We start from the raw sequence: 22,774 nt of genomic DNA, 5'->3' as shown, positions 1-22,774 counted from the left end.
GATAAACGGTCCGTTTACAGTTATTTCTGATTGACCGTTACAGTTACCGCCCACACTCTAAAAGAGAGCATACAGGGAAAGTGTCTCAGTGACATCAGAGATCTAAAAGGTGTGTCCAGGACAGGTACCAGCATCATGTGTGCTCCCTTCAATCTGAAAACCCGGGCGGCTCTAGTGATGTGTTCCACTGCCTCCCTGAAAAACACCATGGGGAACTACACACACACACACACACACACACACACACACACACACACACACACACACACACACACACACACACACACACACACACACACACACACACACACACACTAGATTTACAAAATAAATGTGTTATTATAATGCAGATATTAATCTTATCAAGATTGCACATTGGTAGCTTACTGTACTGTAAAGAAATAGTCAAATCAAATCAAATTATATTGGTAACATACACGTGTTTAGCAGATGCTATTGTGGGTGAGTCAGTGTGGCTAAAGTGAACTGTACCTGAGAGGCTTTCCTTCCATGACTAGCGTGACACTCCTCCAGTACAGCCTGGATCTTCTTCAACTCTGGCAGGTGCTTATAGATCCTAGAAGCAGTTGGGATGCTCACATCCAGGAAGTCTCCGAATGCTATGGGTTCTCTCATCAGCTCCTCTGGTGGCCAGGACACCTTAACAGTCATGCACGAACAAGAAAAAGTAACTGGAAAGTCATTTTACACTGTGTCCAGTGGCCAGTTTATTAGGTACACTACCCTGTTCATGGTTCGCTCCTACAGACAGTGAGTCACGTGACTGTGGCTTGCTATATAAAGCAGGCAGACAGGCATAGTTACAGTCTTGTCCCATCGCTGCAACTCCCCTACGGACTTGGGAAAGGCAAAGGTCGAGAGCCATGTGTCCTCCGAAACACAACCCTGCCAAGCCACACTGCTTCTTGACACACTGCTCGCTTAACCCAGAAGCCAGCCGCACCGTATGTGTCGGAGGGAACACGGTACAACTGGTGACCAAAGTCAACGTGCATGCGCCCGGCCGTGCCACAAGGAGTCGCTAGAGCACAATGGGACAAGAACATCCCAGCCGGCCAAACCCTCCCCTAACCCGGACGAGGCTGTGCCAATTGTGCGCTGCATCATGGGTCTCCCAGTCGCAACCGGCTGCTACATAGCCTGTGATCGAACCCGGGTCTGTAGTGACGCCTCAAGCACTGCGATGCAGTGCCTTAAGACTACAGTGCCATTCGGGAGGCACGTTTACCTATTTTCAACAAATATGAATTTGGTTGTCTCACCTAGCTATCTGAAGATGAATGCACTAACTTTAAGTCGCTCTGTGAAAGACCGTCTGCAAAATGTCCCCAAATAAAACCTTTTATAAATTCAACACAGGAATCAACATGTGCATAAGCTTGGCATAAATGGATTACATTAGAATAAATGAGAACTCATTCTGAATGGCCTGAAGTGCGTCTAGAGTACACATTTCAGCAGTTGAGTTACTGTGTACACGTGAGACCTCTCTTGACACGTTGGCTACCAGTACCTTGAAGTAACTGTGCAACTCGTTGGACAGTATCTGAAAGAACAGTTCTCTGTCCTGCTCGTTGACGAGGCGGTCGTGGAACACTCTGGAGGTCTCGTGGGAAAACAGGTAGGCTGCAGCCTCCTCTGAGTTTAGCTCAGAGTCGCTGGCCTGCATCAGGCCCTGGACCACCTATAGAGAGATTACCAATGAGTTCAGATGAGAGTCGCTGGTCTGCAACAGGCCCTGGACCAGCTATAGAGAGAATACCATTGCATATCAATAGTCAAGCGCCTCTCTCTATACCTAAGCTAATCACAGTGTTTAAGGGGATCAGTTTGAGTAAGGCGAGGTGCAGAATCACTCATGTTGATCACATAATGAGTAGTTAGGTGCAGTGCAAGGTGACTTGTAGATCAGTGATTCTGTGCAGTCTGACTGTATTGTAGACGATCTTAAACACACACAATAGTAAAAGACAGTGGAAGAAGAGAAACCAATGAGAATGTGTGTGTCTTACCTTGGACAGGTCTCGGAGGTTAAATGTGTAGTGGTATTTGGCTGGAGTGGGCATCATACGTTGACACATCTCATTGTAGACAGTGATGGAGGCAGACACCAAGGCCTCTCTGCATTTACGCACCTCCTTGGAGAAATCTCTGATACCAAAGAACTTCCCGAGTTGGACCTGGTTGATATACCAGACAGAAAGCATTTCAGGTACTTCCCCTAATTTGATATTACATAGCGACACAGCTGGCACTTACACATACAGTAGGCTTAGTATAGGATGTGCTGCAGCTAATCAACTAAAGACTGAGGGGCAATGACCTGGAAGATGTGTTGCATGGTGTTGCTAGAGGGGTGTGGCAGCAGCAGGACAGAGAAGTGTCTTAGCAGACGGGGGCTGAGGTTCTGACGGCCCCCACCCGGAGGGGCACAGGCTGCACACAGAGTCACATCCTGGATGCCCTGCAGATACAGATATTGAAACATCATTGTTACAGTATATATTCATTAATAAGATAGATCTGGAGCCTTTCGAGTGGCGCAGCGGTCTAAGGCACTGCATAGCAGTGTTGAGGTTTCACTACAGCCTGGGGTTTGATCCGAGGCTGTGTCAAAGCCGGCCGTGAGTGGGAGTCCCATAGGGCGGTACACAATTGGCCCAGCGTCATTCGGGTTAGGGGAAGGTTTGGCCGGGGGGCTTTTCTTGGCTCATCGCACTCTAGCGACTCCTTGTGACGGGCCAGGTGCCTGCAGGCTGACTTCAGTCATCAGTTGACTTCAGTCGTCAGTGTTTCCTCCAATACTAGAGTGTGGCTGGCTTCCAGGTTAAGCGAGTAGATGTAGGGGGCAGCATTGGGAATTTTGGATGAAAAGCGTGCCCAAATTAAACTGCCTGCTACTCAGCCATAAAATCTAGAATATGCATATAATTAGTCGATTTGGATAGAAAACACTCTGAAGTTTCTAAAACTGTTTGAATGGTGTCTGTGAGTATAACAGAACTCATATGGCTGGCAAAAACCTGAGAAAAAATCCAACCAGGAAGTGGGAAATCTGAGGTTTGTAGTTTTTTAAGTGTCTATGGGGTCATATTGCACTTCCCAGGGCTTCCACTAGATGTCAACAGTCTTTAGAACCTTGTTTGAGGCTTCTACTGTGAAGTGGGGGCGAATGAGAGGGGAATGAGTCAGAGGTCTGCCAGGAGCCACGAGCTGACCATGAGCGGTCACGTGAAAGTTATCTTGCGTTCCATTGCTTTTCTACAGACAAAGGAATTCTCCGGTTGGAACATTATTGAAGATTTATGCTAAAAACATCCTCAAGATTGATTCTATACATTCTTTGACATGTTTCTACGGACTATAACGGAACTTTTTGACTTTTCGTCTGCTGCTAGTGAGCGAGCGTCGTGAGTTTGGATTGTGTACTGAATGCGCTAACAAAAGGAGCTATTTGGACATAAATGATGGACATTATCGAACAAAACAAACATTTATCGTGGAACTGGGATTCCTGGGAGTGCATTCTGATGAAGATCATCAAAGGTAAGTGAATATTTATAATGATATTTCTGACTTCTGTTGACTCCAACATGGCGGATATCAATTTGGCTTGATTTGTCGTCTGAGCGCCGTACTCAGATTATTGCATGGTTTGCTTTTTCCTTTAAAAAAAATTGAAATCTGACACAGCGGTTGCATTAAGGACAACTGGATCTAGAATTCCATGTATTACACTTGTATCTTTTAGCAATGTTTATTATGAGTATTTCTGTAAATTGATGTGGCTCTCTGCAAAATCACCAGATGTTTTAGAACTACTGAACATAACGCGTGTAGTAGCAGAATCAAAATTAGTTAGGTAACATTGATAAATAAGATGTTGTATTTATATAATAATGCTTATGTGAGATATTTGTCATTAGAATGTCTTCTTTTGGATAATACTGTTTGCAGTTTGCAGTTATCCCTTCTCTGCCAGGGCTTAGTCACATTGGGCCCCAGAGAGGGGAGAGGTCAGGCCTGTCTTCTTATGGGAATGTGTCTAACTATTTACATGTCCCCTCTGAGGTTGCCCTTATCTTGATTTAGTATATGACCTAAGAGGCTCACTGTCTTTTCTGATCTTGTCTAGGAGGGGGTGTATTTGATATATGCCATTGGATGAGGTAATGTTTTTGGTTCTAAGTGGTACCAAGAACGAGATAAGAACTTAGTTTAGGAGACCAAACTGAACGATAATTTATAGCCAATGCTGTCTGGCCATGTGTGTCTTTGCTATAAAGGATCTCAGTTGCCAATATGTAAGCCCTCTCAGAGAATTAATTTATAGACACTGAATTGATCTGAGAGTCACAAGGCTATGGTGAAGCTCATTATTTAAAGATGGAAAGGTTAGTGATTAATTTGATCTCTATTTCTGCTTTTTGTGACTCCTCTCTTTGGCTGGAAAAATGGCTGTGTTTTTATGTGACTTGGCTCTGACCTAACATAATCGTTTGGTGTGCTTTCGTCGTAAAGCCTTTTTGAAATCGGACACTGTGGCTGGATTTACAACAAGTGTATCTTTAAAATGTGGTGTAAAAAACATGTATGTTTGAGGAATTTTAATTATGGGATTTCTGTTGTTTTGAATTGGGCTCCCTGCAGTTTCACTGGCTGTTGACGAGGTGGGACGCTACCGTCCCACGTACCCTAGAGAGGTTTTAAGAAGCAGCGCGGCTTGGCAGGTCTTGTTTCGGAGGACGCATGACTTGACCTTCGCCTCTCCTGAGCCCGTTGCGGAGCTGCAGCGATGAGATATGATTGGATCGCAATTGGGTATCACAAAATTGGGGGAAAAAGGGGGTCAAATTACAAAAGAAAAGAAACAAATAGAGACTTGGAGCTAACATACTAGCATACAATTAATAGAAACCACAAGAACACGGTTCTGTATAGAGACTAGGCCTATTCATCACATCTGATGTCAAACGAGGAAGAAAATAAGCCTCCCGGTTCTGTTCTACATAGCTATGATTTGCATCACGCATCACAGGGAAATGGTAGACACGAACTCTAATAACACCATGGTTATTGTACTGTACCTTCCAGGTGAGAGTCTTGGCATCAAATACTCCCTGGAGCTCGATGAACTGGCGAATAAACTCCATGGAAGGCTGGGCGCCATAACTATCAAGTGTTGGCATGTTCAAATCATCTACAAACACCAAGACCTGAGGAGAGAAACATAGAACATCAAAGCTGATTATGCATCCATCTTTAGTGTATTTTGAATCCATTAGAGTACTTTGAACATCCAGAACTTTAAATGTTAATTATCAGACGTGTTTATGTAATGACATTTTACTCACAGACTTATTTTTGGGTGCACCAAGGTTATTTTTGCCTTTCTTGACGAGGTTTTGTAACATGTGTGCCTGTATGTAGGCAGTGGTTGTACGAGCAGTGCACTGGAGGGTACAGGTCAGGATTCCTGAGGATTCTGAGGTATGGCTGGGACTACGCATCCTGTGCAACACTCCAAACGGCATGCTACTTAACAAGCCACCTGGAAAATACTCTTTGGTTGAAAATACCATTTTCTCAGAAGTTGGCAATCAATATTTTTTTTTTTGTGGTTTTAATTATTATGGCAACAATAAATTGTTCACATTAAAGAATAAAGCATTTTCTCAGGAGAAGGGTAATAGGAGAACATCTGGCTTTTAGTCAGACTACTAACTTTACTCACTAGTTAAGCTCACTACTACTGATGACTACTAGGTAGTCCTGACTAAACCTTACTTAATGAATCACCGTCTGTAGACTTATCTGCATCTCCCCCAAACACAGCTGTCAGCAGGTTAACATCCTCCAGCAGGCTGGAGAAAAGTTGCAGTACATTAGGTTGCTTGTTCGTATCAGTCTCTCAGCCTCTCTGGGCCTTTCTTACACAATAATACTGAAGCTCACTGTCTTTCTCAACATAATGTACTTTTTACAAGATAAACAAAAGAGAATGGTGTTTTATGTTAGCTTTACCTGGCTGTCTTGGATTGGTTGTGTAGAAACACTCGTCCCAGCATAGTCCCTTGATTCACCATTTCTCCTCCGTCTCTCTGTAGTTTCTTTAGAATGCTTTGGATGAGAATGGTTTTTCCAACTCCAGAATCCCCTGACAGTCAAAACAAACCTCATTAATTCCAGAATACCCTAATAGTCACAACAAACCTCATTAACTCCAGAATACCCTAATAGTCACAACAAACCTCATTAACTCCAGAATACCCTAATAGTCACAACAAACTTCATTAACTCCAGAATCCCCTAATAGTCACAACAAACTTCATTAACTCCAGAATACCCTAATAGTCACAACAAACCTCATTAATTCCAGAATACCCTAATAGTCACAACAAACCTCATTAACTCCAGAATACCCTAATAGTCACAACAAACTTCATTAACTCCAGAATCCCCTAATAGTCACAACAAACTTCATTAACTCCAGAATACCCTAATAGTCACAACAAACCTCATTAATTCCAGAATACCCTAATAGTCACAACAAACCTCATTAACTCCAGAATACCCTAATAGTCACAACAAACTTAATTAACTCCAGAATCCCCTAACAGTCATTCAAACCTCATTAATTCCAGAATCCCTTAATTGTCAAAACAAACTTCATTAACTCCAGAATCCAATCAATTCAAACCTCATTATGAGACCTCTTATCTTTTTAATGATAAAATAGTTGGTTAAAGACAACCATTTTTTTCTGTCAAGAACATGAATAGTAAGCAACAGGCATGTAATTGGGGGAAAGAATGATCCTATAGTCTTATATAATACAGAGTGAAATCTCGACTGAATCACCTGTGAGAAGTACTGGTTGTTTGTTGAGCAGCAGCAGGCTCATTAGAAAGGAGTAGCGGACAGTATCATTGCTGCAGATGGGGCCTGATCTCAGAAAGCTGGTGGTATCTGTTGTGTTAGACTCTCCCAGGGCTCCTCCCAACTGCAATGATTCAGAACCTGAGGATGTGTTCAGTCCTGAGGAAATGAACGTATAATGTGAGTCCCTAACTTTTAATGCTGTATGTTTTAATACTGCTGTTTTTAATGCTGTTGTTTTAATGTGAGAGCTCTGGTGAGTATGATTTCCAGTGAAATTACATAAGGAAAATAAACTTGAAACTCATCTTAGCACTCTTGAATGGTACGATTGTAAAAGTGCATGTATGGATGCTTGCTGCACACCAGAGAGGGTAAAGGTGTGAGCAGACCTTTGCGTATAAGACTCTCGGTGCTAGGAACCAACTCATCCCAGGGAACGAAGGCACCTGTCTGTAGATCCACAAAGTAGTTGAAGATCATACGATTCCCCGCCGGTAAAGACACACCTGAAATATTCAGAGACAAAATAAAGTTTGATGAAGAGGGATGTTCTACAAAATAGAAAATATAATGGACACTAGAGCATTATTTATTTGTTCATTTGTCAGAGACCATGTACAACATGTCATTGCACCAGATTGAGCTAGATAGCAAATTTTCCTCTGCAGTCCCTGGACATGATTAATTATTCTATTCACATACCGCAAGGTGCGCCTTCAAACAACTTGTGGATCAGGTTTTTGAATGCGTGTGCAACATTGGCGAGGTGACAGCTTTTGTCTTTAGTAGCAGATGGGGACTCATCGTAGTCATCTACATGGTTTAGGACTCCTCCCACTGCCCAGGCGTATGAAAAGACAAACAGCTTCCCAAGAAGAATCGTGAGTTTTTCTGGGTTTTTCTGTAGAAACCATTTGTTATCCTCCCTGTCACAGATTGGAAATATACAGTAACTTTACTAAAGCTGAACCAAGATAATATAGTAACTACAAACGGCAATAGATTTCATTTACACGTACCCTTTTCCTGTGGACTCATTGTCTGCAGAGGTCTTCCCAATGTCTTCCTCTGACAATGTCTCAAGATTTAGTCCTGTGACACCACAGAATGGAAATTTGATCAAGCTTGGACCAAACTTAATGAAAGTCCACATAGGAAACAATACAACATCCACACAGACAGAAAGACAAGTAGTAGAAGTAGAAGAAGAAGAAAAAGAAATACAGACGATGCTTAGCTTTACAGAAGATTGTCCTACCCAGGCCACCATTCCCCTGCATGAAGTTAATGAGAGCCCCCAGGATGCTGCAGACGGTCATGACTGTGGACATCTCCGGGATCTGGAAGTTGAGCAGCTTCTGGTGCTTCTTGACAAAGTTCAGCCCCTGGGTGATGCTGTTGTCAAAGAGCTGCTGGATGTGGTTCCTTCCCTCTCTGCTCAGCTGTCTGGGCAGCCGGGACAGCCAGCGCCTCACGTACGGCTTCCAGCCCAGGTCAACTGGATCCTGGAGTGGCGATTACAGAAAATATATAACCCAAATATTCTAACTTTGCATAATAAACTACTGTAGTTTAATACACTCGATGAAAACCTATAACAGATGGGGGTCCAGTTTCCGGGACCCACATTAGGCCTAATCTTGGACCGGAGATTCTCCAGGACGAGAACTAATCTGAGTCCAGGGAACCGTTCTGGAAAGTAGGTCTGGTTGAACATAATGCATCTTGACACAGTACCATGTAGACCATGGCACAGCGGCTGATGGTAGCGGGGGTGGCCTGGCTGAGAGTATCCACTTCAAACAGGAACCTAATGCCATCTGGCAGGCTGATCCTCTCTCCGTTCACCAGGCACAGCGTCTTGTTGTCGTCCAACACAGTGTTCAGGTTCTCGACCCACAGGATATCCACTGGGCCATCCATTATGATCCAACGCCAGTTGTCAACCATGAAGTTATCTAAGAAATAATAAAGAGATACATTAAAATATATATATTGGTGAATGATAACTTTCTCAAAAGTTGTGTGATACTATACTGTGAGATAACCACAAGCAGAGTTCATTAAGACATACGTTGATAACTGCTGGAAGGTAAGGGTGTAGTGGAGTCACTCAAAACATCCTGAAAGGGAAGACAGAGCCCATGTATGGCTAACGTTACCAGCGTAAATGACAGTATCCTTGGAATGAATGATCATAAACAATGAATAGCAATTTAAAAAATGGTGCTTAACTCTTCCTATCAATGATTTTATAGCTGGCGGCTGTTTTGAGAAAGATTTTACTTGCAAGGATGTGATCGTTGTTTTAACTACTTCAGTTGAATGACTGAAATGTAGTTTAGTCTGGATAAGAGCATCTGCTAAACTACTCAAATGTAAATGTAATAAGCACTGACTGAAGAGGTGTTCCTGCTCTCGCTGTCTTTGGAAGTCTTGTTGTTTTGTTCAAAGAGTTCTTTAGCGTAGGTTCTGACTGCAGAAGCGAACAGGCCGTCTGACCACTCCAGAGTGTTGGGGTCTACCTGACCATACAACTCTCCAAAGCTCACACACTTGGGGTTGATGGTGAAGCTTTCCACGTGGACCTCTGAACTCGGTGCCAACTACCCAATGGAAGTCAAGAGAAAGAATGAAACAAGCACAGCAATCAATTACAGGAGTTGGCAAGACAGCACAAATATATTTGGGACCAGGCTATTCAATAAAGGCATAACGTATTTTAAAGGTGCTATATGCAGAAATCACAACGCCATTTTCTGGTTGCTAAAATTCTAATAGTTTGGCTAATTTCAGTTTGTGTGACAAAACAAGCAATAGATAATCAATGAATTTGGTCGCGTCGCCACAAAAAATGACAGATTGCAGCTTTAAACAACACACACAAACATACTATCTAACACTTCCATATCTGAAAGGAATCAAATCTGCACCAGTTTAGCTGCATGTTTAAACACACTTAAAAACATTAAGTGACAGATGTTTTCAGTAAACGATCTGAAGTGTCTAACGAGATGTAGTAGTACCTCCATAAAGACGTTGGTCCTCCTGTGGACTTCAGACAGAGAGGGCAGCAGGTGTAGAGCATGCTGTAGGATGAGTCTCACTGTTGTCTTCCCTCCTCCGGTAGGACCAATCAACATCACCCCTCCTCGAGCCTGCAACATCAACATTGAAGTTGAATGATATTGTGAATTGAATTAATCACAAAAACAACAGGACAACGCTTGCTTAAACCTCAGGTGTAGACCTTCTGGAACAAAAAATGCTAGGTGTTAGCTTTTCCCATCGGAAAACGTTTTACATTTAGCCACTATGCTAACACCACCAGCTGACCAGCGTGATTATTTCCATTAACAAATACTGCTTCAGCCAACTAAAGAAGTAGAAGTAGTTGGACGTGATTTAACAGTTTTTCATGAGAGTTCTTAACGGAAGTCATTGGTTGATTTGTTATTTGTTCCCGGGAAATAGAAGTAACTCTTGTTAGCTAGGCAGCTAATTCTGACATGTTTTCCAATGGGAAAAGCTAACACCTAGCATTTTCGTTCCATCTGAGGTTTAAGCAAGGGTTCGTATGGACCCGGGATGTTTAAGAAACCAAATACTGACCAAAATCTGGCTATACAGCTGTGTAACCTTCTCGGCTTGATTTGGCCATTGTTGAAATCCAAGAATCTCTGTAGCCTTAGCTATGGCGATCTAGAGAAGATGCAAGCATATGACATACATTTTTACCACAACAACCAAAAAAACATGTAGCCAAGTGATCTAACCAAGTTCCATTTACTTTACCAGAACAAGCACAGACTACACCGGACTGTGTGAGTACACGTGGCAAGGAATTACCTCTAGTTGAGGATGGATAGTTTTGGGATTGACGACGCCAGGGAAGAGATCCTCCATGATGCTTTTAAACAGAGGAACGTCCTCAGGAACCAGCTTGGGTAAGTTAGAGTTTTGTAAAGCACAGATCAGAACGCAGCATTCGTCCTCTGGTGTCAGGCCACACCTGGAATATCACACAGTATTTACTCACAATGTTTTTACTACAACAACTCTGGCAAGTTGAGATGAATGAGAGAAGCAAAGAGAAGACGGTAGTGACCAGTGACACAGCCTTTTGATTGTACCAATTCAAGGGAATGCCTTTTGGCCTGAAGAATGCAGAGGATTCTTGTTTCTTTAATACTTACGACAGCGCTGCAAATCTTCTCTTCTGACCAGCGAGAACTAGCACTGACTTTATGGCTCTCATTCCAAAATCATAATGGTCCTAGATTACAGTAGAACCACGAAAGGAAGTTGGAAAAAAACACAAAGACACAAAACAAAAAAGCAAAACAAAAGTTTTCAGAATGTCAAAGCTATGAACATAGTTCTAAACATTAACATGAACAGTTACCGTATGTATTTGATATTTAACTGAAATGTTCAACTGTTTTAACTGACATTTTCAACTGTTTTAACTGACATTTTCAACTGTTTTAACTGACATTTTCAACTGTTTTAACTGAAATGTTCAACTGTTTTAACTGACATTTTCAACTGTTTTAACTGAAATGTTCAACTGTTTTAACTGACATTTTCAACTGTTTTAACTGACATTTTCAACTGTTTTAACTGACATTTTCAACTGTTTTAACTGAAATGTTCAACTGTTTTAACTGACATTTTCAACTGTTTTAACTGACATTTTCAACTGTTTTAACTGACATGTTCAACTGTTTTAACTGAAATGTTCAACTGTTTTAACTGACATGTTCAACTGTTTTAACTGACATTTTCAACTGTTTTAACTGACATTTTCAACTGTTTTAACTGAAATGTTCAACTGTTTTAACTGACATGTTCAACTGTTTTAACTGACATGTTCAACTGTTTTAACTGACATGTTCAACTGTTTTAACTGACATTTTCAACTGTTTTAACTGAAATGTTCAACTGTTTTAACTGACATTTTCAACTGTTTTAACTGAAATGTTCAACTGTTTTAACTGACATGTTCAACTGTTTTAACTGACATTTTCAACTGTTTTAACTGACATTTTCAACTGTTTTAACTGACATTTTCAACTGTTTTAACTGAAATGTTCAACTGTTTTAACTGACATTTTCAACTGTTTTAACTGACATTTTCAACTGTTTTAACTGACATTTTCAACTGTTTTAACTGACATTTTCAACTGTTTTAACTGACATGTTCAACTGTTTTAACTGACATGTTCAACTGTTTTAACTGACATTTTCAACTGTTTTAACTGACATTTTCAACTGTTTTAACTGACATGTTCAACTGTTTTAACTGAAATGTTCAACTGTTTTAACTGACATTTTCAACTGTTTTAACTGAAATGTTCAACTGTTTTAACTGACATTTTCAACTGTTTTAACTGACATTTTCAACTGTTTTAACTGACATTTTCAACTGTTTTAACTGACATTTTCAACTGTTTTAACTGAAATGTTTGTAATGTTATTCTTAGAAAAAATGGTTCCAAAAGTGTTCTTCGACTGTCCCTGTAGGAGAAAGTTTTTTTGGTTCCAGGTAGAACCTCTGTAGAAAGGGTTCTTCATGGAACCAAAAGGGTTCTACCTGCAAACAAAAAGAGTTATTCAACGCGTTCTCCTATGGGGACAGCCGAAGAACCCTTTAAGGTTCTAGATATCACCTTTTTTTCTAAGAGTCTATGTAAGTCCAACCTGCTGAGACAGCTGCTTGCTGGCGAGCTGGTAGAGGTTGACGATCTTCCTGGACAGTGATTTGGCTGATTTGAAGCCCTCAGAGAACAACATGATCTCAGCAATCAGGTCAAAGTCAGGTACCATCATAGAGACAGGCCGGAACAGGGACTTTAGGTTGTCAGGGAGATCCACTCGACCTTTGCAACTGAAAGAGAGAGGTCAACTTGAAAGACATGGCAAATAGAAATCAAGCCGGATGGACATAAGAAATAGATGGTTGAGGGTAGAGGAAAGACAGGAGTAAAAGCAAACAAAATAGAACTATTGTAAAATAGACTGTGTACATAAAATGTACATAGTATGTATGAACTGGAAATACAGGCCTAAGCATTGTTGTTGACTAGTTTGCTCCAATTGGGTTAGGGGTGGTAGGGTTGGAGGGTAATAAAGAAAATATATATACTTTTTAAAGATGCATATATATATATTTATGTATATGTATTGATATGTATGTATGTGTATCTGTATGTATTTATATGTGTATGTATGTATGTGTGTATGTATATTCAGTACCAGTCAAAAGTTTGGGACACACCTACTCATTCAAGGGATTTTCTTTATTTTTACTATTTTCTACATTGTAGAATAATAGTGAAGACATCAAAACTATGAAATGACACATATGGAATCATATAGTAACCAAAAAAGTGTTGAACAAATCACAATATATTTTATATTTGAGAAGTAGTAGCCACCCTTTGCCTTGATGACAGGTTATTAACACTTATAAAAGGTTATTAAAAGAGTATGAACTTAAACATGACATATCACGTTACCCTGGATTCATGGTGATGAAGAATCCACATGAGGCGTTCAGTCGGATATCTCTTCCCTCGAACATAAACCTTTGGTAAATACAGTAAATATCCAATACATTTGACGAATTAACCTAAACTATTCACCTGTTCAGTTAAACCAATATAAAATGTAAAATACAAATCAGTCAAAAGAATACGGTAAGTTCCAGAGGCATACCGTAAACTGTGGCCATGCATGGCAGCCTTAATAGACTGAAGCTGAGCAGCGATGACTGACAACACCTCTACGTTGATACGGTTAAACTCATCAAAACAACACCAGGAACCAGACTGCACCATGCCAGAGAACAGCTTCCCCATCATCTGGTAAGGGAATGTCACAGAGAGAGACAACATTAACTCACAGTATACAGTAAAATGTAAACATACTTCTACTCCACTTCTTCAGTTTCTACAACTGACGCAATGAGCTTGAACAAACATATTTCAATGCATCAAAAGTACAATAGCTATAAAGTTATAATGAGAATAGAAATGTCCATGACTACCTTATAGTCTAGACTGTCAGAGCAGTTCAGGACTAAACAGAACTTTCCAAGCGCCTGCAAAGGAAAACATCAACATGGTTTTACTTCCTGTAAATACAGTATCAGCTTAAATACAGAGCTACAAGGATATCAGTGACAGTGGTTTCCCAAGAGTGTGGACATTCTCTTTTTCTACTGCTGGCATTTTCAGGTCCACACACCGACTAACTTACTAAATACTTCACAGGTTTTTCTCCTAACTTCAGTGACAGGTCCTTACCTTGGCCAGGTCCTTACCATGGCCAGGTCCTTACCTTGGCCAGGTCCTTACCTTGGCCAGGTCCTTGACCGTCTCTGTCTTGCCTGTTCCAGAGGGTCCGGCGGGCGCGCCCCCCAGATGGAGGCTCAAGGCCCCGGTCAGGGTCAGCCAGCATCGGTCAGTGAGCGGCGTGATGACCAGTCGAGGAGAACAGCCCAGGTACTCATAGCCATACATGAAGGAAGCCTGGGCATGGACCACGTAACACAGAGAGGAGCTGTCATACCAGACATATTGAAGCTGCCTGAAACCAACAGAACCAATGACAAAAAATATATATAAAAAGTACAAATGTTGCATCTGGACATCTGTTTTGGTTGGCTTACTAGCCAAAATTAAGTTGTTCATTTAGGTAAGTCTTGTGCAGCTCTGAAGGTTACCTAAGTGATCAACAATCATCTCAAACTCAGAAAATTTGACAAAACATGCTCAGAAGTCCTAGCCTGATCCTAGATATATTTGGCCTAAAAATAGGAGTTATTCTGATCGTAGACAGCACAAAAAGATCTGGAACTAATCTATATAAGGCCAGGTATTTCAAGAAAAATCTATACTAGCAGTAGCAACTATGATCAAAGCTGTGACCTTGTCCACTCGAAGTCGTCGACACTGGTGATGCGGTTCTGGAGGAGATGGCTGAGGATGTCTCTACAGTGAACCAGGATTGTGAGCAGGGCCTCTAGGGTGGCTTGCTGGTGACAGGGCAGGGGCTCGGACACAAGGTCAGCCAGCTCCTCCACATTGTGGATCACCTGCTGCTTCACCACCACCATGCTCTCCAACTGCCTCTCACTGCTGAAGCTTTCCTGGCAGTCCTTAGTGAACATGATCTGGGTCTAGGGGACAGAGGGTTAAGGAGGGGTTTTGGTAGCCTGGGTACTAGCCTGTTTCTGCTCTCTTACCAACTCCTTATGGAAGTGTCATGCCAAAATATTTGGTTTGACAATGACAGCAATGGAGTTGGTAAGAGCACAAACAGATCTGGGACCGGGCTATAGAAGGAGACAACAGATCTGGGACCAGGCTATAGAAGGAGACAACAGATCTGGGACCAGGCTATAGAAGGAGACAACAGATCTGGGACCGGGCTATAGAAGGAGACAACAGATCTGGGACCGGGCTATAGAAGGAGACAACAGATCTGGGACTAGGCTAAAGAAGGAGACAACAGATCTGGGACCGGGCTATAGAAGGAGACAACAGATCTGGGACCAGGCTATAGAAGGAGACAACAGATCTGGGACCGGGCTATAGAAGGAGACAACAGATCTGGGACCGGGCTATAGAAGGAGACAACAGATCTGGGACCGGGCTATAGAAGGAGACAACAGATCTGGGACCGGGCTATAGAAGGAGACAACAGATCTGGGACCGGGCTATAGAAGGAGACAACAGATCTGGGACCGGGCTATAGAAGGAGACAACAGATCTGGGACCGGGCTATAGAAGGAGACAACAGATCTGGGACCAGGCATGTGTATAGAACACATGTTGGACACAATGTAAGAAGACGGTGTGAAAAGTCTGATGGTCTCACATTGACTTTGGTCTTAAGTTTTCCTTGGCTGTTGATGTAACTTTGACAGGGTAACAGTCACTACATTCATCAGCCTAGTGAACAGGAACTGGAGGACGACGATACACTGTTTAACACATGGCGGGATTTCCCCAATTGTGTAGGTGGATAGTAATAAGTCCCGTCATATTCCTGTTAAATCTATACGTTGCAATGGCAACTTACCACGGTGAGAACGACCTGTCCGGGGTGAGAGAGGACCCATTTCTTAAAGTTCTGAGGATTCCATTCTGACACTCCTATCTTCAAGCGCCTGAAATGATTTGAAACATGATTATTGTATCAGGCTAAAAGTTCCCTTGGATATACTGTATCAACACCTTTTGAACAGGAAAGAAAAAGCTACATGCAAAATGGTTACTGAACCTTTTCACTGTGTTGTACATTGCTGTTTCCACATTTCCCATCCATTGCTCCACTGGCCCACGTATTTGAACATTTCTAAAGAATCAAAAGAGAAGAAAGAGTTGTTCTGGGATTCTCGGTAACAGAAGAAGAAACATGAATTAAGCCTAAATGTAAATGATTCGACTATTTACTTTGGCATGGTCACAGTTTCACCCTCGGCTGAACGTATGCTTGCCACCACATGGTGAATCCTAGCATGTTCCTGGATGTTCAGGTGACGGATGTTGCTGAAGCATTTTACAAGATGAGGCTTAAAAGTGTTGTAGAGGATGGATTGAATTAAATTGATTGAATAAAAACAGAAATATTGTTTGAAAGTTGTGAATGAAAATGTCAACATTTTGCACAAGCTTTTACAGCCCAGCTAATCTGTCCATCACCCAGCTCGCTCTCTGTCTAACCGTCTGGTTTCACAGCGCCTCGGAATGGAACTTGAATGGAAGCCTATGGCAGGAAGAAACAACCACTGGGTTTAATTGGCTGATCTCTCAATTCATCACCATCTAGCATAACCCTTAGATTCATCTCCCCTACATTGTGGACTTCATAGCGCGAGCACCTCAAAGATTTAAACAAGGAAGTGAGTTCCTAAAGAGTTTTCATGTACAGTGCCTTGCGAAAGTATTCGGCCCCCTTGAACTTTGTGACCTTTTGCCACATTTCAGGCTTCGAACATAAAGATATAAAAAAAATAAATGTGTGAAGAATCAACAACAAGTGGGACACAATCATGAAGTGGAACGACATTTATTGGATATTTCAAACTTTTTTAACAAATCAAAAACGGAAAAATTGGCCGTGCAAAATTATTCAGCCCCTTTACTTTCAATGCAGCAAACTCTCTCCAGAAGTTCAGTGAGGATCTCTGAATGATCCAATGTTGACCTAAATGACTAATGATGATAAATACAATCCACCTGTGTGTAATCAAGTCTCCATATAAATGCACCTGCACTGTGATAGTCTCAGAGGTCCATTAAAAGCGCAGAGAGCATCATGAAGAACAAGGAACACAACAGGAAGGTCCGAGATACTGTTGTGAAGAAGTTTAAAGCTGGATTTGGATACAAAAAGATTTCCCAAGCTTTAAACATCCCAAGGAGCACTGTGCAAGCGATAATATTGAAATGGAAGGAGTATCAGACCACTGCAAATCTACCAAGACCTGGCCGTCCCTCTAAACTTTCAGCTCATACAAGGAGAAGACTGATCAGAGATGCAGCCAAGAGGCCCATGATCACTCTGGATGAACTGCAGAGATCTACAGCTGAGGTGGGAGACTCTGTCCATAGGACAACAATCAGTTGTATATTGCACAAATCTGGCCTTTATGGAAGAGTGGCAAGAAGAAAGCCATTTCTTAAAGATATCCATAAAAAGTGTCGGTTAAAGTTTGCCACAAGCCACCTGGGAGACACACCAAACATGTGGAAGAAGGTGCTCTGGTCAGATGAAACCAAAATTGAACTTTTTGGCAACAATGCAAAACATTATGTTTGGCGTAAAAGCAACACACCATCCCCACTGTCAAACATGGTGGTGGCAGCATCATGGTTTGGGCCTGCTTTTCTTCAGCAGGGACAAGGAAGATGGTTAAAATTGATGGGAAGATGGATGGAGCCAAATACAGGACCATTCTGGAAGAAAACCTGATGGAGTCTGCAAAAGACCTGAGACTGGGACGGAGATTTGTCTTCCAACAAGACAATGATCCAAAACATAAAGCAAAATCTACAATGGAATGGTTCAAAAATAAACATATCCAGGTGTTAGAATGGCCAAGTCAAAGTCCAGACCTGAATCCAATCGAGAATCTGTGGAAAGAACTGAAAACTGCTGTTCACAAATGCTCTCCATCCAACCGCACTGAGCTCGAGCTGTTTTGCAAGGAGGAATGGGAAAACATTTCAGTCTCTCGATGTGCAAAACTGATAGAGACATACCCCAAGCGACTTACAGCTGTAATCGCAGCAAAAGGTGGCGCTACAAAGTATTAACTTAAGGGGGCTGAATAATTTTGCACGCCCAATTTTTCAGTTTTTGATTTGTTAAAAAAGTTTGAAATATCCAATAAATGTCGTTCCACTTCATGATTGTGTCCCACTTGTTGTTGATTCTTCACAACAAAAAAAAGTTTTATATCTTTATGTTTAAAGCCTGAAATGTGGCAAAAGGTCGCAAAGTTCAAGGGGGCCGAATACTTTCGCAAGGCACTGTATACAGTACCAGTCAAAGGTTTGGACACACCTACTCATTCAAGGGTTTTTCTTTATTTTTTTTTTGACTATTTTCTACATTGTAGAATAATAGTGAAGACATCAAAAGTATGAAATACTATATGGAATCATGTAGTAACCAAAAAAGTGTTAAACAAATCAAAGTATATTTTAGATTCTTCAAATTAGCCACCCTTTACCTTGATGACAGCTTTGCACACTCTTGGCATTCTCTCAACCAGCTGTTGAAAAACAAATGATAGTCCCACTAAGCACAAACCAGCTGGGATGGAGTATTGCTGCAGAATGCTGTGGTAGCCATGCTGGTTAAGTGTGACAGCAGAATCACTGACAGCGTCACCAGCAAAGCACCCCAACACCATCACACCTCCTCCTCCATGCTTCACGGTGGGAACCACACATTCCGAGATCATCCGTTCACCTATTCTGCGTCTCACAAAGACACGGCGGTTGTAACCAAAAATCGCAAATTTGGACTCATCAGATCAAAGGACCTATTTACACCAGTCTAATGTCCATTGTTTGTGTTTCTTGGTCCAAGCAAGTCTCTTCTTTTTATTGGTGTACTTTAGTAGTGGTTTCTTTGCAGCAATTCGACCATGAAGGCCTGATTCACACAGTCTCCTCTGAACAGTGGATGTTGAGATGTGTCTGCTACTTGAACGCCATTAAGCTTTTATTTAGACTACAATCTGAGGTGCAGTTAACTCTAATGAACATATCCTCTGCAGCAGAGGTAACTCTGGGTCTTCCTTTCCTGTGGCGGTCCTCATGAGAGCCAGTTTCATCATAGCGCTTAATGGTTTTTGCGACTGCACTTGAAGCAACTTTCAAAGTTCTTGAAAATGTCCAGATTTTCTGACCTTCATCTTAAAGTAATGATGGACTGTCATTTCTCTTTGCTTACTTGAGCTGTTCTTGCCATAATATGGACTTGGTCTTTTACCAAATAGGGCTATCTTCTGTATACCAACCCTACCTTGTCACAACACAACTGATTGGCTCAAACGCATTAACCTGTTAGATCTCTAGGGGCGCTATTTCATTTTTGGATAAAAAACGTTCCCGTTTTAAGCGCGATATTTTGTCACGAAAAGATGCTCGACTATGAGATGCTCGACTAAGTTTCAGAATCTGCAAAGATTTTGTCTGTAAGTGCCCCAGAACTCATTCTACAGGCGAAACCAAGATGATGCATCAACCAGGAATTAGCAGAATTTCTGAAGCTCTGTTTTCCATTGTCTCCTTATATGGCTGTGATTGCGCAAGGAATGAGCCTACACTTTCTGTCGTTCGCCCAAGGTCTTAGCAGCATTGTGACGTATTTGTAGGCATATCATTGGAAGATTGACCATAAGAGACTACATTTTCCAAGTGTCCGCCTGGTGTCCTGCGTGGAATTCGGTGCGCAATTGCCAGCTGCTCATACTTTTCCATTTGATATAGGGGAGAAACCATGTGTCCAAGAACGATGTATCAATGAAGAGATATGTGAAAAACACCTTGATGATTGATTCTAAACAACGTTTGCCATGTTTTCAGTCGATATTATGGAGTTAATTTGGAAAAAAGTTCGCGTTTTGAGGACTGAATTTTCTGATTTTTTTTGGTAGCCAAATGTGATGTATAAAACGGAGCTATTTCTAATACACAAAGAATCTTTTTGGAAAAACTGAGCATCTGCTATCTAACTGAGAGTATCCTCATTGAAAACATCAGAAGTTCTTCAAAGGTAAATTATTTTATTTGAAGGCTTTTATGTTTTTGTTGAAATGTTGCGTGCTGGATGCTAACGCTAATGCTAACGCTAAATGCTAACGCTAAATGCTAACGCTAGCTAGCTACTTTTACACAAATGATTGTTTTCCTATGGTTGAGAAGCATATTTTGAAAATCTGAGATGACAGTGTTGTTTACAAAAGGCTAAGCTTGAGAGATGGCATATTTATTTCATTTCATTTGAGATTTTCATGAATAGTTAACGTTGTGTTATGCTAATGAGCTTGCTGATAGATTTACACAATCCTGGATACAGGGATTTTTCATAGCTAAACGTGACGCAGAAAACGGAGCGATTTGTCCTAAACAAATAATCTTTCAGGAAAAACTGAACATTTGCTATCTGAGAGTCTCCTCATTGAAAACATCTGAAGTTCTTCAAAGGTAAATTATTTTATTTGAATGCTTTTCTGTTTTTTTGTGTAAATGTTGCCAGCTGAATGCTAATGCTAAATGCTACGTTAGCCATCAATACTGTTACACAAATGCTTGTTTTGCAATGGTTGAGAAGCATATTTTGAAAATCTGAGATGACAGTGTTGTTAACAAAAGGCTAAGCTTGAGAGCTAGCATATTTATTTCATTTCATTTGCGATTTTCATGAATAGTTAACGTTGCGTTATGGTAATGAGCTTGAGTCTGTATTCACGATCCCGGATCCGGGATGGGGAGACCAGAAAGGTTAAGAAGGAAAGAAATTCCACAAATGAACTTTCAACAAGGCACACCTGTTAATTGAAATGCATTCCAGGTGACTACCTCATGAAGCTGGTTGAGAGAATGCCAAGAGTGTGCAAAGCTGTCATCAAGGCAAAGGGTGGCTACTGTGAAGAATCTAAAATATAAAATATATTTTGGATTAGTTTAACACTTTTTTGGTTACTGCATGATTACATATGTGTTATTTCATAGTTTTGATGTCTTCACTATTATTCTACGATGTAGAAAATAGTAAAAATCAATAAAAACCCTTGAATGAGTAGGTGTGTCCAAACTTTTGACTGGTACTGTAAGTTTATATGTCCGAACTCAGAATCAATTGGGCTTCCCAAAAATATGATGGTCAATGTGATAGAACGATCTTCACCGTTTTTCAAAGTCCCAGCTAATAGATCTGTGCAGATCTTAATTTGATTACTCTTTTGTACTGAGAATTTTCCACAGCAGGAAATGCAAATTGGTAGTGTATTTGAGGTTTAAACAGGCTTTTCAAGTTTGTAATTTCCACTTAAATATGTCCAATTTCATTTGCCATAACAAAAAATGTTATCACCCCTATAAAAAATGTCCATTAATTACAATCCACATAATAATTCATTATTTTCCTGTTGTAGGAAACTGGCTCAAATTAAGATCCTACATCTGTAGCAGGCTCGCTCCATCTCCCGCCTCGATTTTAAACACACCCCATTCAAGTCCCACTTTGAAGCACTGTTACCAGTCTCTATATGCGGTAGTAATTGAGCCTGGAGACAAGGTTACAGCTCAGCTAGACCCTACAGACAGGAAATGAAGTGCATTGTGCTTTTGAGAGTCTGCTGTATAAAAGTGAAATATTAACTTCCAGCTGCTGCTTATGTTATTTTCTTTTTAAAGAGAGTCATTTCTTCTTGGATGGTTAGCCAACACTATGAGATGGGAACCTGAATGGCGTTGGGATTTTTGCTCTGTGACAGAACATCCAGCAGTTCCTCATTGCTGAGGAAGTAGAATCTTGCGAAAACTGATCTTTTGGATTCAAAATAATCCTGCAGAAAACGAAACAAACAGTCAAGTATTGAAATAAACAGCAACTCTGAAAGGAACTAGGATAACATAAATGTTGTGTGAGAGTTGCAAATGAAAATGTCAAAGGTTTTGCAGCCCAGCTGACCCTAAAGACAGGAAATTAAGTGCATTGTCCTTTTGAGAGTCTGCTGTATCATGTGGTATGCTAGCCTGGGTTCCAGTCTACTGTATCATGTCGTATGCTAGCCTGGGTGCCAGTCTACAGTATCATTAGGTATGCTAGCCTGGGTTCCAGTCTGCTGTATATTGTGATATGCTAGCCTGGGCTCCAGTTGGTTTCTACTCATTACGGAATTGCCATGTTTGAGATGACAATGAATGACAAGGAGTTGACAAGATAGCAGAAACATTCTGACACCCAGGCACCCTAACTCCCTCCAGTACCTCCAGACACTTCTGTATTTTTTCCAGGTGGACGTTGCCAGCCTGCAGCATCTCCAGGACCCCAGGGGCGGTAGCTGCTCTCAGGGCATTAGGCCTGTCATCTGTCCTCCTCATGATCTCCTTCCATGATTGATCCACCTGCAGGAACACCTTGGCCTCCGCTGGGAGCTGTCTAATAGGATGAGGTTCATTCATTTCAAGTCAGAAAAGTACATATTTTGGATTCATTCAATAATTTCTTTGTTACTGTGAGTCTTCTTAAAGGCCAAATGCAGTCAAAAACCTGATTTTCCCGTGTTTTACATACACACTATTACCACACTATGAAGTTGGAATAATACTGTGAAATG

The 22,774-nt window shown here is 41.2% G+C and overlaps 1 protein-coding gene across 1 annotated transcript in view; it reads right to left on the bottom strand.

Annotated features, from left to right (window-relative positions):
* The window catches only part of LOC110504241 (dynein axonemal heavy chain 6), a 60,767-nt gene that overhangs the window by 23,209 nt on the left and 14,784 nt on the right, over positions 1–22,774 (bottom strand). The window contains exons 13-34 of the mRNA XM_090219331.1: positions 22,425–22,596; positions 21,896–22,000; positions 16,368–16,486; positions 16,195–16,269; positions 15,994–16,081; positions 14,838–15,088; positions 14,265–14,496; positions 13,624–13,769; positions 10,753–10,915; positions 9,303–9,509; positions 8,978–9,026; positions 8,641–8,861; positions 8,162–8,408; positions 7,923–7,995; positions 7,606–7,829; positions 7,293–7,409; positions 6,896–7,059; positions 5,109–5,237; positions 2,345–2,485; positions 2,034–2,201; positions 1,535–1,705; positions 493–660 (exon numbers count right to left, since the gene is read on the bottom strand). Coding sequence (XP_090075457.1) covers positions 493–660; positions 1,535–1,705; positions 2,034–2,201; positions 2,345–2,485; positions 5,109–5,237; positions 6,896–7,059; positions 7,293–7,409; positions 7,606–7,829; positions 7,923–7,995; positions 8,162–8,408; positions 8,641–8,861; positions 8,978–9,026; positions 9,303–9,509; positions 10,753–10,915; positions 13,624–13,769; positions 14,265–14,496; positions 14,838–15,088; positions 15,994–16,081; positions 16,195–16,269; positions 16,368–16,486; positions 21,896–22,000; positions 22,425–22,596 — 3,430 coding nt within the window. The remainder of the gene's footprint in view (positions 1–492; positions 661–1,534; positions 1,706–2,033; positions 2,202–2,344; positions 2,486–5,108; positions 5,238–6,895; positions 7,060–7,292; positions 7,410–7,605; positions 7,830–7,922; positions 7,996–8,161; positions 8,409–8,640; positions 8,862–8,977; positions 9,027–9,302; positions 9,510–10,752; positions 10,916–13,623; positions 13,770–14,264; positions 14,497–14,837; positions 15,089–15,993; positions 16,082–16,194; positions 16,270–16,367; positions 16,487–21,895; positions 22,001–22,424; positions 22,597–22,774) is intronic.

This window comes from Oncorhynchus mykiss, chromosome 25, assembly GCF_057628025.1.
Source record: "Oncorhynchus mykiss isolate SJ-2025 chromosome 25, ASM5762802v1, whole genome shotgun sequence".
In the NCBI taxonomy this organism is placed as follows: domain Eukaryota; kingdom Metazoa; phylum Chordata; class Actinopteri; order Salmoniformes; family Salmonidae; genus Oncorhynchus; species Oncorhynchus mykiss.
Note: the sequence above shows the minus strand (reverse complement) of the source record. Positions and strands in the feature narration are given on the sequence as shown.